At 42.6% G+C, this 14,697-nt stretch overlaps 1 protein-coding gene across 14 annotated transcripts in view; it reads right to left on the bottom strand.

The window, feature by feature from the left end:
• Window positions 1-14,697, bottom strand: part of PDE4DIP (phosphodiesterase 4D interacting protein) — a 166,733-nt gene that overhangs the window by 116,468 nt on the left and 35,568 nt on the right. For 13 of the 14 annotated variants that reach the window (XM_053916260.2, XM_053916262.2, XM_053916268.2 and 10 more), the window contains exon 4: window positions 8,677-8,787. In XM_053916260.2, coding sequence (XP_053772235.1) covers window positions 8,677-8,787 — 111 coding nt within the window. Of the gene's footprint in view, window positions 1-8,676; window positions 9,006-14,697 lie in introns of those variants that run through there. The other variant, XM_045203884.2, reaches the window with a different exon arrangement.

Genomic DNA, 14,697 nt, shown 5'->3' with positions numbered 1-14,697 from the left:
CAGTAGACAGTCAACAGATGTTTGAAGGAATGCACGCACGTGTGCAGGAGTAACAGATGGCCGAGGTGATAATGCAAATAAGGGAAACATTTGAGACAGGAATTTTAAAGGCCTCCAACTACATCATGCTCCTTCCAACAGTGTGTAAACCTGGACGTATATAACTAATGAAAAGAAGAGGCTTTATAAGAGTTCATGGAAACATATAAATTAGACAGACGTAGGTAAGGACACGACTGAAAGTGAATTAGAATTAAATCAGGCTCCAGAATTTAGTTTTACATTTATTTCCTAGTGATTACAAATAAAAGGTCCTAAGTATTCAATGGAAAAAATCTCTTCTTCCCAACAGGCAAGCATTATGACTTCTAGTTAAAAGCTCTTAAAAATGAAAAAAGTTGTATTACGCAAAAACAGGTAACAGAGTTGTGTTAGTCAAGGTTTCCATAGTTTTTATAAAGTAACTATGACAGTTATGGGAAAGTTGCTTTAAATTCTTTTTAAAGGCATACAACTGTAATTGAATAACAATAAAAATTAAAAAAATTTTTTAGTGTGGTAAAATATATACAACATAAAATGTATCATTTTAACCATTTTTAAGTATACCGTTTAGTGGCATTACGTACATTCATACAGTTGTGCAACCATCCACCTCCAGAAGTTTTCTCCAACTGACAATATCCATTAAATAACTTCCCGCCTGAACCTCCACCCCACACCCCGCCACTCCACAGCCCTGGCAACAGCCATTCCGATCTTTGTCTCTATGAACTTGACTCCTTGGTACCCCCCATAATTGGAACCCTTCGATATTCGTCCTTCTGTGACTGGTTTATTTCACTTCGCATAATGTCCTCAAAGTTCATCCATGTTGTAACGTGTGTTAGAATTCCCTTCCTTTTTAAGGCAGAATAATATTCCATTATAAGTGTACACCATATTTTGTCCATCCTTCCCCTGTCAGTGGACACTTAGGTTGCTTTCTCCCTTTAATGCTGCTGTGAACATGGGGGTGCGAATACCTGTTTGAGTTCCCACTTTCAGTTCCTTAGGGTATGAACTGAGAAGTGGAATTAATTGTTGGAGCATGTGATAAATCTGTTTTATTTTCTGAGGAGTCATCACACCATTTTCACAGTGGTTACACCGTTTTACATTCCCAACCAGGTGTGCACAGGGTTTACAGTTTTGCTACATCCTGGCTAACACATATTGTTTTCTTTTTCATTTGTTTGTTTGTTTTGTTTTGTTTTGATAAGAGCCATTCTAATAGGTGTGAGGCTTAAACTTTTTAAACCAAGAACATAAAGGTTACAACAATTTAATGAATGGAATCTCCCTACTTTCTTCCTACCTCCACTCCCAAGAAGAGGACATGGACAAGCCGGCCTGCACTGACCTCAGAGAGCGAGAACGAGGAGTCAGCACCCGTGGGTGCACAGACGTGGGCACACACGACGGTGTTCACACCGGGCTTCCAGGGAAGGGCTTAAAATAGTTTGGCCAAAGTAGGTTTTTTTCCCAACATTTTATTCATTTATTTTTTAAATTTATTTTAGAGAAAGAGAGGAACAAAGAGAGAGAGGGAGAGAGAAACACCAATTTGTTGTTCCACTTCTTCATGTATGTGTCCTGGTTGATTCTTGTATGTGCCCTGACCGGGGATCGAACTCACAACCTTTGCATATCAGGCGATGCTCTAAACAACTGAGCCCCCAGCCAGGACCATAGCCAAGTAATTCTTATTTTTCTCTCTTTACTTGTATCTCTCCCTTCCCTACTATGCACATTTCTTGAAGTTCACATAAGTAAAATATAGGGGAAAGAAACTTCAGCAGCTAGCTAAACAAGGTATCCAACTATAAAAATAAAAGGGAGTTATCTCTACCAAATATGAGAATACCATTCACTCTGCAACAGTAGCTGCAATAGCACTTTGGAGAATAATCTCAGAAGTGCATACTTGCCAGGCAAGCAGGACACTAATAATCCTTTACATTTATTTAACATCTGACACATTAAAACACGCGTTACGTGTCCACCCTGGGGAGGACGGCAGGACAGGAACTCGTGGCTCCGCTTTAGGAATCTAAGGCTCAAAGAAGTTGTGGACATGGTCAAAGACATCGCCAGGAAAAGGTGGACTCGGAATCCAGGTTTTTTGATTGAGCCCAAAACTTGAGTCCCTACATTTAGATTTTCCTCAAAGATAATATCTTTCTGCCCTGGCCCAGTTGCTCAGTTGGTTGGAGCATCTTCTGTACACCAAAAACAGGGTGAGGGCTCATTCCTGGCCGGGGCGACTGATAGATGTTTCCCTCTCATGTTAATGTTCCCCTCCCTTTCTCTCTCTCTCTCCCCCCGCCTCCTTCCCTCCATTCTCTCTAAAATCAATTTAAAAACATATACTCAGAAAAAAAATTAAAAAACATATCCTCGGGTTAAGATTAAAAATAATTTAAAACAATACTATTGTTCTGTAATTGCCTTCCATTGGTTCAGGTAAAGGTTCCTAAGTCATATAGCCTGACGGAGCACCTTGGCACTCCACGGAACTGCTGGGTGCTTAGCACAGAGCAGTATACTGAAGTAACAGTATACTTCATATATACTGTTACTCATCGTACTGCCCAAAGCCTAAAGAAAATCAGGCTAGAACTAAAGAAAATCGGTGTGAACAAAATAATAATAATAAATTAACAAAGAGAGTAGATCTTAATAAGTTTTCATCATAAGAAAAATGATCTTTGTGACTACGTGTGGCAGTGTATGTTAACTGGACTTACGTGGTTATCATTTCACAATATGTACTTTTATTGAATCATTATGTTGCAAATCTGAAACTAATATATATTTTATGTATGTCAATCTATCTCAATTTTAAAAAGAGATAGGTCTTAAAAAATTTAAAGATTTTATTTATTCATTTTTAGAGAAAGGGGAAGGGAAGGAGAAAGGGAGGGAGAGAAACATTGCTGTGAGAGAGAGACATCGATCAGTTGCCTCTTGCTCACACCCTGACCAGGACAGAACCCGAAACCCAGGCATGTGCCCTTGACTGGGAATCAAACCAGCGACCTTTCACTTTGTGGGCTACCACCCAACCAACCGAGCCACAGAAGTCAGGGCTTAAAAAATCTTTTTAAGGCTGAATTTAGAACCAGACCAATTTATATCAGAAAGTACTAAACCAAATGATAAGAAATGTTGAATTATAACCAATCAGTCATAATAATTTTTATAAAAGGAAAGGACTTTGCACCATTAGTAAATAAAACATTTTCTTTAAAAAAAGAAATTTAGCAAACCCGGCCTTTCTTATCTATTGTCTTTGAAGAAAGAATTCGTGTTTGGGGATGACCGTAAATCTGCTACAATAGGGGCACTTCACACTATGTTCTTTATAAATGGGAAAACTAGATTGGAGAATTGAAATGAGTGGCATAAATGATCCCAAACCCACTACTGAAGACAAAGACACTAATTTAGAATTTAAAACATGGTCCAGATCAAATACGTTCAGTAACTGAACTTACCTGGATAATTTTGTTATCTCTCAATTTGCCACAATAAGGGCAAATATTTTTTCAGGACTTACTAGATGATAGACATAGTACTGATTTCAATTAATTGGTTTATTTAATCCTCCTCCAGACCCTACAAATAGGTGCTGTTACAACACTCACTTTAGCTCAGAGAAATTATAGTCTTCGTCCAAGTTAACACAGGGAGCAAGTGCTAAACCAGGATTCCATCTCAGTTCTGTCTGGTTCATAACTTTAAGCTGCTAAGCCCAGTGATAGCTGAATAGCAGAAATGATGAAAATCTGGTAGGCAAGTAGTGTCTGTTCACACAATTTTAAAAACCTAGCTGCATAAATATGCTATGTATAAACTTCAAAGTTTGCTCAGGAAAAATATCATTCGATTTCCAAGATAAGAAACCACGGCTCCAAGCACTCTGGAAGGTTACAGGCCAAACAATAATGGAACACAACTCTTGCAACTCCTGTCTGAAGCCACATCCACTTTAACCTTCTAGTGTCGATTGTGTCACTGAACATCAACTCTGTCTGGTCCAGGAAGACAGCCTTCAGGTTCTCCGGATATTTTTGTTATTGGACCTGGCCCTGTCAGATTTTAAATTCCATTCTAGAATCTTTTTAAAGGCACAGAAGTTTAACAAATAAGTAGTCATCATAAGGCAAAACACCGTGGATGGTGTCTTTGTGTGCTGTTTGGGGACTGGGTGTTTACCACACAGCAGTGGATTTCATAAATTCCAGGGCTGAACATACTTCCAGTGGCACACACTCAGCTATAATGAGAAGATGCAGGATTAGATAATCAACAAGGAAATGAACCATGTTGCCACCCAGAAATTATTTCCCAGAGCAGCTGCAAACAGAAATGCAAACAAGCCCTTCTCCACAGGAGTGGGCCATACTCAGCTGTGGACCAGTCACAGCATTTTCTCTCTTCGCTTTGCTCCAGAATCAGGACATACCAGTACTGCAATGGGTTCTTTCTTTGGTTACGTGTTCCAAATTGTCTTCCCAAAAAACTGAACTTACAATTACTAGTTGCTACCAAGAGGGGGCAGTGGTACCTAATCAGGTAGGTACATGCACCAGTTTTACTGTGCTGAGGGTAAGCAGTCTCATTCTGTTTGTTTTTAGTTATTTACAAAAATTGAAGGTTAAAGGATGCTTTAAACACTCAGCAGAAAAGTACCCAGTCTCACAGAACCAATTTTTATGTATAATTTAATACACTTTATTAGTCCATGGTTAGCATGAGCCGATTATTTCTGAATTCTCTGAACAGCTTGAAAGAAAGAAACGAACTCTTTTTTTATTTACTTGCTTTGAGGCTGATACTTCTAGGTTTTTATATAACTTTTTTTTACCACTTCTCTTACAATTAATTAAAATCCTTATAATTGTATCTATTTTAGTTTCTCCCTTAATCAACTACTTGCCACTTGGAAAAACAAAACCCTCTCTCTCCAGTCCTTTTCTCCTTAAGTTTCCTGTACTTCCCTTCTCTGCTGTCATCATTGTAAAAAGCTTGATTGTCTCTCCTTCAGATAGTAATTTTTCACTCCTAAGTACAAATATCTCAACAAAATGTGAAGTCATGGAAATATGTAAAATAATAAAATAATTACTCTTTACAACAGACTTACATGTTTCACAAACATTGGTTTTATTTAAAAGAATTATGCATACAGCACCCAAATTATTGTAGATTCTCACTCCGTTGGTGTGATTTAATGTGTTTACTCTATTTTTAGAAGTGTCCTTCCAACACTAAAGAAAAATCAAGCTAAGTCTGGTCACAAAACAGGGCTCTAAATCCCCATCTGAATCATGTGACTTAGCATGTTATGATGCAATGCATGTCACACTTGATGTCTCTTCACCAATGTGGCTGTTATTTCATCAACCTAATCTTGTGGGAGGAGACATGATGTGACTAAAAAGGAGGAACATAAGACACAGTTGGGGCCCAAGACAGGCCACCCCAAAATATCCCACAACAGCACATTGGTTACTTTGAATTAAAGTTGCAGCCGGTACCAGAAGGGCACCTTGACCCTCCCTGTCTCACTGAACGCAGAAAATAAATGCATGTATTTATTTTCCACCAAGGTGGAAGGTGTCCTCCCCAACCTGGAAGACACCCCTTATCACTAGAGTTAAATATCTCAGAACTGAAAAGTCTGTGTAAACAAATCTTGTTGCTGCGTTTCTAACGCTTTGTTTCAATTCCTCTTTGACGACCACCCGAACCTTGCAGAGATCCCTTACTAATGAACACCAACTTTCTCTGACCTGTAAATTTCTCACAGATATTGTTTCTTTGTTTAAAAAGTAAGAAAAGATGCCTGGTTGGAGAATTTCTTTGCGCCTCATTTTAGTTTTTTAAAGATTTTATTTATTTATTTTTAGAGTGCAGGGAAGGAAGGGAAAAGGAGAGGGCTAGAAACAACGATGTGAGAAACGCTCATCGGCTGTCTCACGTATGTGCCCCAACCAGGGACCAAACCAGCAACCCAGGCATGTGCCCTGGCTGGGAATAGAACCAGCGACCTTTCACTTCGTCGCATGATGCCCAATCAACTGAGCCACACTGGTTAGGGCTGAACCTCATTTTATGATCTGGGCATCATTCTGTGATTCTTTCATACACATGTATTAAATTGTTTTTTTTTCCCTGTTGATCTAGTTTTGTGTCAATTTTCTTATTTTATTATTAGTCCAGCTATAAGAAATAAAGAAGCTGGGTGGGGTGGGGAGGTCTCCCCTTTCATAACAACACATTCATGGGAATATTTGAGGGTGAGATTAAAAGAGCCAAACCTCTTCCTCATTTTTAAATATCATAATAACTATTACTACTAGCAGACACATAACTAGTACCCCTTTGTATATGTATGAAGCTATGAAGTCTAACGAAGTGGTTGAATATCTTTTTAGTTCATCTTTATGGCTGCTCTCTCAACAAATTCATTCTCTCAACAAATAACTTGCAGTGTCTGTTGTGTAGTGCATTGTTCTTAATGCCCGTTCTACAGGGGCTGGAACAAGTCCAGAGAGGTTAAATTACCTGACCAGGTCCCCTGGTTGTCCCGGGCTCCTGATGTGGTAGTTTTCTAAGTCCTCGTCCTTCCATCAAAACAAAACTGCCCTGGTTTCTATCAATCCCTCATCACTATGTCGTGTGAGAAAATAATTCCAATTATGGTGTTAATGAGTAAGCATGGCTTCATGTGTTCTGTTTCCCGAATAAGAGTATTTTAACTTAAGGCTTTAGTGTTCCCCAAGTCATTGGCAAATGGGATGAGTAAGTGACAGGTGGAGTGAACAAAGATTTGGTGAGAAAGGAAATACAGGGACACAGTAGTTTCAGATCCCTCAAATTATGTGGTGCCAGTAGCTGCCTGACTATTCTGTGAAGAGACAGGGCTATGTCTGCTTCCTAAATGGGACTAGTGGCAATACTGGTCTAACAAAATGATTGTCACCTCTGCACGTGACAATGTCCTGTAACCACTCCCTCCCCTCCCCACAGCAGCTCCTATAACCTTTTTTTTTTTTGAAAGAGAAAGAAACATTGATCAGTTACCTCTTCCTGTATGTGCCTTGACTGGGGACTGAACCAAAAACCTTTTGGTGTACGGGGACAACGCTCCAACCACCTGAGCCACCCAGCCAGGGCAACTCCTAAAATCTTTATTCCTCTTCTCCAGATGAAAATGGTATACCTCTGCATACCCCACCCAAAGTGTTCACTGGAGACTCTCTCATTAGCCAGTGCAGAGCAGATGGGGAGATGAAAGGAGTCAGATCATCTAAGAAACTACTCTTCTTTCTGCCTTGCTTTGGGGACAGTTAATGGAAAAATGCTCCCCCCTCTGCACAGCAAACAAATTCATCCACTATTTCTACCCAGAGGCCAGTACTGCCTCCCCCTCTCTCCATCTCTCTGAACCACCCACTGTCCCTTGGTAGTATCCTCCTCCACACCTGGCAGCTCCATTAACATCACTATTTAGCTCATAGAAAAGATGAAAGGTGACTCTAGACCAATTTCAGGAAAATTCCGATTAAACCATGGAAATCCAGGAAAGAAAGAAAATAGGGCTAAATCCCCCCAGGTTAGCTGTCCACGCTAGTTGATTCACCAAATAATCACTTGGGTTTCACAGCCACCAGCTACTGCTCCGCTCCAGATACTGGCAAGCAGCCTGTAGTGCTCCCCAGAGCACTCGCTGACAACGATCATATCTGTAGTCAGTCCCTTGATGCCAACAGCTGGAGATTTAGAATCTACGACAAAGTCCGAGCTGACCAGCTCCAGGTCACTCAGGCCACCTCAGTGCCTGCCCAGGCACCAAGAGGGCCATGGAGACCAATATTGTGGAAACCAGTTAGGACGCTTAATCCTTGTAACCCGCAGCCTGATGTCCTCTTACCAAGGTGCTGTCTCATCTCACCCTCACCGCAGCCAACCCCCTCCATCTCCCTTCCCACCCCAATCACTCAGCTGTCAATCAAGACAGCCCTCCCTCCGGCGAGCCACCATTTTCCCTCCCCCCTTTCCTTCATTCGAAGGTTGCCTATTGCTAAAACTGAAAATGCCTAAGATTCTGTCTTAAAGTTTATCTGCATAGCGATCTTCCCAAACAAGCATGAATTTCTCAAACAACAGAAATGCCCCCAGCCGCTGCCCTTTTCTCCACAGCATCATTCTCCGCCTCCCTGGGGCCAGAGCTAGAAGGGGCCCTTCTCTATCAGCGTGTGTGACCTGGCACCTTCTGCCTGAGTCACCCGTGGGGCTCGTTTTAAAATGCACATTTGCAAGCTCCCCGCCCGTTACTCAGTCAGCATCCCTGGGGGTGAGGCTGGAGTCTACATTTTAAACCAGCTCCCAAGGCGATTGGATTGTTCTGCAAAGTTCCACACCGGAGTTTGAGAGCCTCTGATTTAATCCAGCTCCCTGCCTTCACAGAGAGAAAGTAGAAAACAGGCGCAAAGTAAGTGGCATGGGCTTGCCCAAGGTGACACGGCGTCAAGGTGAGCTGTCCAGGCCGGGAACCCACCTCCCTCGCTCATCCACGCACCTAGGAAGAGCCTGGAGTATCCCCGCCCGCGCTCCCGCACTCACCCGCCTGTAGACGTCCTCCCGGCTGGCCTCATACTTCTGCTGCATACGCTCCTCCAGGAAGTAAATGCGCAGCTTGAGGCTGAAGTTCTCCTTCTTCAGGTCATTGAGGTGCTGGGACAGAGTGCGATATCCATTAGACATGGTGGGCAACCCATGGGGAGGAGCTTGCCCGGGCACCCTTCACCCCAGGAGCGCGGCGCGGCTGCAGCGCGGCATGAAGCGAGCGGCCGGGGGCTGCGAGGCTACGGCGACATGGCCGGGGGGGCTGGTGCCGTCCTGGGGACCTGGGACCCGGCTCACTGCTCTGGGTGCTGGAGCGCAGCGCACTTTCCTTTTTTACCTCCCGGAGATATTTGCGGAATCCCTGACAGAGGAACACGCTGCGTGAACTCAGACACAAGTGGTGTAACCCGACTCCAGGCCAGGACTCCGCGCTGCCGCCCTCCCAGAGCCTCCCAGGTCCAACTGCAGGCAGTTGGCAGCTTCTCGGAAAAGAGACGGGAGTGACCCCTAGAAGTTTCCAGGAAATGGGGAGCGGGAGTAACTCAAGGAGATCGACGGTGGGGTTTCAAACAAGACGGGAAACGAAGGGGGTATGTTGGGGGGGGCGGTATTTAAGCTCCAGGTGGCTGATTTGCATACGAAAACTCAACCGAATGTGGCCAAAAGCAAGAAATAAAGAGCACTGTACACCAAATGGTGGTCACAAGTCAAGTATCCCCTTTCTGTCAGGTGCAAATCTTAAAGGGCTACTGGCCAGAGGGGTCCCTAATTTCCTTTGACGCTGCAGACGCTCCCCTCTACTCAGTTCCTTCTCAGGTTTTCTCCCCTGACTTGTCGACCCCGGAGGTGCTTAAATCAATAGCCTTTATCACCATGAGCTCCCCTCTATACGCCAGAGAGAAAAGCGAACCCTCCAGTTCACTGGAATCTTTACAAGTTCTGTTTACCAGTTGCACAAGCTCACAAAACGCCGGGGTCAAAGGCTCCTCCCCTCAAGGGAAGAGGGAAAGAGGCGGGGGAGGGGAAGGAGGGAGGGAGGCGTCAGCCTGGAGCCCAGAGATTTCAGCCAGTCCCTGGTTCTCAACTCAGGCACCTGCCTAGTGGAGCCAGGCACTCGCCACCAGATCCTGCTCCCAAAGCAATTTAAGATCCTTGAATGACAGCTGCAACGTTATCAGGAAGTGTTATTTATACCACATCACAGAGGACACGGAAAGTGACTGACCAGGAGGCGCACAAGCCAAACACAGGTTCTTGGTTACAGTCAATAATAGGCTGAAAAAAGTTAACATCCACAGAAAAGAAGACTGAGAAGTGTATACTTAATTCAAGTACTCACTTTCTCCCCAACCTACCTGCTCTCGATTCTTCTAATTCCTTCTTAACCGTTCACAACGATTCCGAGCAACATCTCCTGAGCCCCCACCAGGTAGTATGTTGGGCATGAGGGATACACAGGTGAAGACAGTCCCAACCCTCAAAGAACTATACAGATACAGATGCGCGTTTCAGAACATACTCCTCCAGGCTTGCGTTACACTTTTTACATTTTACCCCACAGCCTAGCACACACATAAATGAAGCGGAAGTTTCACAAAGTAGTGTTACCATCACTATGTGTGATGCAGGCGGATGTTATCGAGTCTTATTTCTCTCTCTGGGGGTGGCCCGCTGAACTGATGTCATGCCACACTGATGTTTCCCCCTCAAGTTTGAAAAGCACTGAAGTCTATGGGAACCCAGAAGACAAAGGGATTAATTCTTACTGAGCTGATGACAGAAACTTCATTCGGAGTTGCACTTGCCCTGCGCTTGGAAAGACAGAAAGAGTTTGAGTGGATAACGTGGCCTCGGGAGGGCGTAATTAGAACTGAGCAGTCTCTCGAATGGGTCTGAATTATAAGTAGTCAACTCACTTTTTTTTTTTAACCATAGACTGTTGACAACTTAAGACAAAATATTCCTCATTAAAAAAAAGTAGATATTTAGTTAATGTCCAAAAAAAAAATTGTGAGGTTACATCCAAAAAAAATGTAGACATTTTAAATTCATTTAGCTATTTTCACTAAATCAATGCTCAGAACAAATGAACGTCATTTTAGGCTTAGTGTGAGGACAAGTCTAAATTAAAAATCAAGAAGATCCTTTTCTGTTACTAAAGAGTCCTATGACCTTAGGACACTTCTCCAGCGGCCTAATGGTCCTCCTTTGTAAAATGAAGTGGTTGGAAACCAGGTGATTTTTAAGGCACTTTATTGGCCTAAGCTCCTAGAGGAATGACTTAGTTATCACCACCTCCATTCTGCACAAGAGGAACCAGGGTGCTGGATTTGTGATTAGCGTTTGATAATGTTTTCAGGTCTACTGGGATTCTTTTATCAAGTAAAATAATTCAATAAAAGCTTTGTGAAAAGTGAAACTGATAAGAATGCAGGGTATTCTTCACCAGCCTAGACAGCTCTTTCTGCATGCTAATGCCTATTTCCTCCTATGCTCAGTGATAGGAGGAAATAGGCATTATTTCCTCCCTTGTCCTCTCTGGCTCCTTTTCTGATTTTTGCTGCTCTTTGAAGTGAATTCTTAAGTGATGGTTAGTCCTTAGCCTTCAGTCTTTCTCTTCATACTTTCTCCCTTTGAGATTTTATCCACTTTTAGGACTATCGCTTTTGCTTCCTAAGCAACCCCCAAATCTCCAACCAAGTCTACATTCCATACACTTGGCTAGATAGTTCAGGTTCAATGTCCCGATCTCACAACAAACCCCACAGGGAAACATTTCCAACAGTCTCATTTCAGATCTGCCAGAATTCAGGCATCTGCTGTCCGTATTACAGGTTTTTAATACATCTTATTGATTATGCTATTACAGTTGACCCACTTTTTCTCTCCCCTTTATTCCCCTTTGCCCTGTATTCCCCCTCCCACCAGCACTCCCCCAACCCCCTTACTTCCTGTCCATGGGTTGTACATGTAAGTTCTTTGGCTTCTCCATTTCCTATACTATTCTTAACCTCCCCCAGTCTATTTTGTACCTACAGTTTTGATGTCTTCAAAACTCAGAACTCACCCTGTCATCTGTCTTACTTAAAATCCTTATCAGGCATCTCATCCCTCTCAGAATTAAAGGAAAAAATCCCATCCCACTCCCTCAATGCACCCTGTCTCACTCTGCAGTCCCTAATTCGAATCCCACCCAAACAAAGCGTTCCCTGCTGCCCCAGCCTGAGAAGACTTCATCCTCTTCTGAGCTCCTAAGACAATGTTTGCATTTGACAAGTGTTCACATGCTGCCTCACGATACTGCTTTTCTGTTGTCTTGAAGGGTCATGTACACCTTTTCAAGACATTTAACTTGTGTATTTCTGTTTCTCCAACTAGTCTGTAAGCTGCCCAAGGAAAGGGTCAAGGACTTGCATGTCTTTCTATTTTCATTTCACTCCCACTACAACCAAGAAGGCCTCTCCAGTAACTTTCGTCCCCCTCTACAGCCTGTTAACAACCACCTCAACCAGACCAGAATGTGTTAAGGACACATTTTGTGCCTGTGTGTTCTCATCACATAGTATTGGGAAGTACTCCCTAAATATTTGTTGAATTGATGAACAGGCAAGTTCAATATATTTCATATTTTTACTAATTACATTTGTTATACAGGGTAGCTTGCTTATATTGTTCTCACAGATTGCCAATAATATAGAAAGGTTTGTTCCAATAGTTCCAAAGAAACCACATTTGCTAAAATGATTACTGTAGAAAAATGATGTTTTGTTCACTTAAATTTCTAGGTTTATACGCCCATCTTGACCTTTGTCCTGAACCCCAGTCTATATCTAACTTCCTAGTAGAAATTTCCACTTGAATACAGACATCTCGTACTTGTGATGTCTAAAACTGAACTCCTGATCTTGCCCAGCGTGTCTGTTCCTTCCTCACTGGACCCCACTTCAATCTGTAATGACTTAATACTTGCAGTTGTTTTGGTTAAAACCGTTGAGTGTATTCTTGTCTCTTTTTTCTCATACACATCAGCTCATCTGTCTGTAATTCTTATTATTTCTTCTTTCAATATATCTATCGGTATTTACAAACTCCCAACTATTTCACCACTTAGCACCGGCACCTGTACCACTCTGAGCCAAGATACTATGATCTCTCTCCTAAATTATCCGAATCGCCCTCTCACGGTGTCCCTTCTCCCACCCTCGCTCCCCTACAATCTGTTCTTAGCTCAGCAGTCACAGTGATATGTTTAAAATAAGTCAGATGACTCCTCTGCTGGAAACTCCCATTGGTGTCCTATCTAATTTAGAGTGAAACGCTGAATCGTTTCATTAGCCCTTAAGGCCCAAGGCCCTACCTCTCTCCTCACTTTGTCTTTTACTTGTTTCCTCCTCCTCTCCCCCTACACGTTCTGCCAGCCACACTGTTTCTCTTTGCTGTTTCTCAAACACAGTAAGCAGCCTCCCTCCTCACAGCCTTTGAGTTTGTTAATCCTCTGTGCGGTTGCTCTTTCGTTAGAGATTTAAAACCGTAACTCACTGTAAGCCTCACCTCAGCACTCCATATCTCATTATTTTTTTTTTCTTCCATAGCACAGTCATCATCTAAAATATATTTACCTGCCTTGGCTGGGGTGTGGCTCAGTGGACTGAGCACCCGTCTGCGAACCAAAAAGTTGCCAGTTTGATTCCCAGTCAGGGCACATGCTTGGGTTGCAGGCCAGGTCCCCAGCTGGGGGCATGAGACCAGCAATTGATTGATATATCTCTCACACATCATACATCAGTGTTTCTCTCCTCTCTCCCTCCTTTCCCTCTCTCTAAAAATAAATAAAATCTTTAAAAAATAACAATAAATTATATTTGCCTTTCTATTTTGCTTCTTGTCTGTCTCTTCCCACTAGCATGTAAACTTTAGGATTTTTGCCTGGTTTGTTCACTGTTGTATCGCCAGTACCAAGAGTGGTACCTGGTACATAGTAGGTGCTCGATAAGTATTTGTTGGGTAAAAGAATGGATAAATCATTAACCTACTGACTTCGACCTCACCAGATTTAATCCTAAAAGAACTCAATCTGTATACTAAATTACAGAGATGTTTCAGGGTGAAGAACATATCGAAAGGCCTTCTTCTTTATAAAAAGATTATAAGTAAAATAAGTTATTCTAACAGACTAATTTTAATACCCAATTCAGAAACTGAACTTTGTATAAGATTCTGAAAAAGTGGGGCACAACATGACAAATCACAACTGAAGGACAGTATGAACTGCACATGTAGTAAAAACTACAGAAAGTAGGAAGGAGAGTTGTCAGAAGGTTCCGCAGAGAACTGGCCTCTCAGGTCTCCTAAAAGGATGAATCGGGCTTGGCTAGGCGGGGTGGGAAAGTACAAGGCGACCTAGGCGGGTGGAACTTTAGCAGAGGCGCAGAGAGCCAACTGGGCTGAAGGGGCACACACTGTCTGTAATGGAGGAACAGAGAGGATGGGAAGGGAAGAACTGTTTTCAGGAGATCTGGAAAATCAGGGTTCCGGAGCCTGAGTTTGTTCTTCTAGACACATCCTGGCTCTCAATTTGGACAAAGGGTGAGGAGAAAGGCAGTGGGGGAGGCCCAGGAACTGCTTACTAGGGTGGATGTTTGGTTCGTGGTTGCTTGCATTTGTTTTTTGTAGCTTTAATAAACAAAAATGCACATACCTGGAATGCACACTAGACCTACTAAATCAGGGCCTCTTGTGGGCAGGTCCCAGGCCTATGTGTCTTCGTAAACTCTTAATTACTGAGGAAATAAACACTGTGGGTTCTTGAGCGAGGTATAGTGCTTCTATCTTTGTTCTTCCTTCAAAATATTTTTTTCAAACACTAATGGCTCTCTTCTACCCTTCCCTTAATTTCTTATTCCCACTGCTTCTTTTCCATTTTTTATTTTGAGAGAGAGAGAGAGAGAGAGAGATATCAATTTGTTGTTCTACCTATCTATGCATTCTTTGGTTGCTCCTTGAATGTGCCCTGACCAG

The sequence above is a fragment of the Desmodus rotundus genome, chromosome 12 (genome assembly GCF_022682495.2).
Source record: "Desmodus rotundus isolate HL8 chromosome 12, HLdesRot8A.1, whole genome shotgun sequence".
Taxonomy (NCBI): domain Eukaryota; kingdom Metazoa; phylum Chordata; class Mammalia; order Chiroptera; family Phyllostomidae; genus Desmodus; species Desmodus rotundus.
Note: the sequence above shows the minus strand (reverse complement) of the source record. Positions and strands in the feature narration are given on the sequence as shown.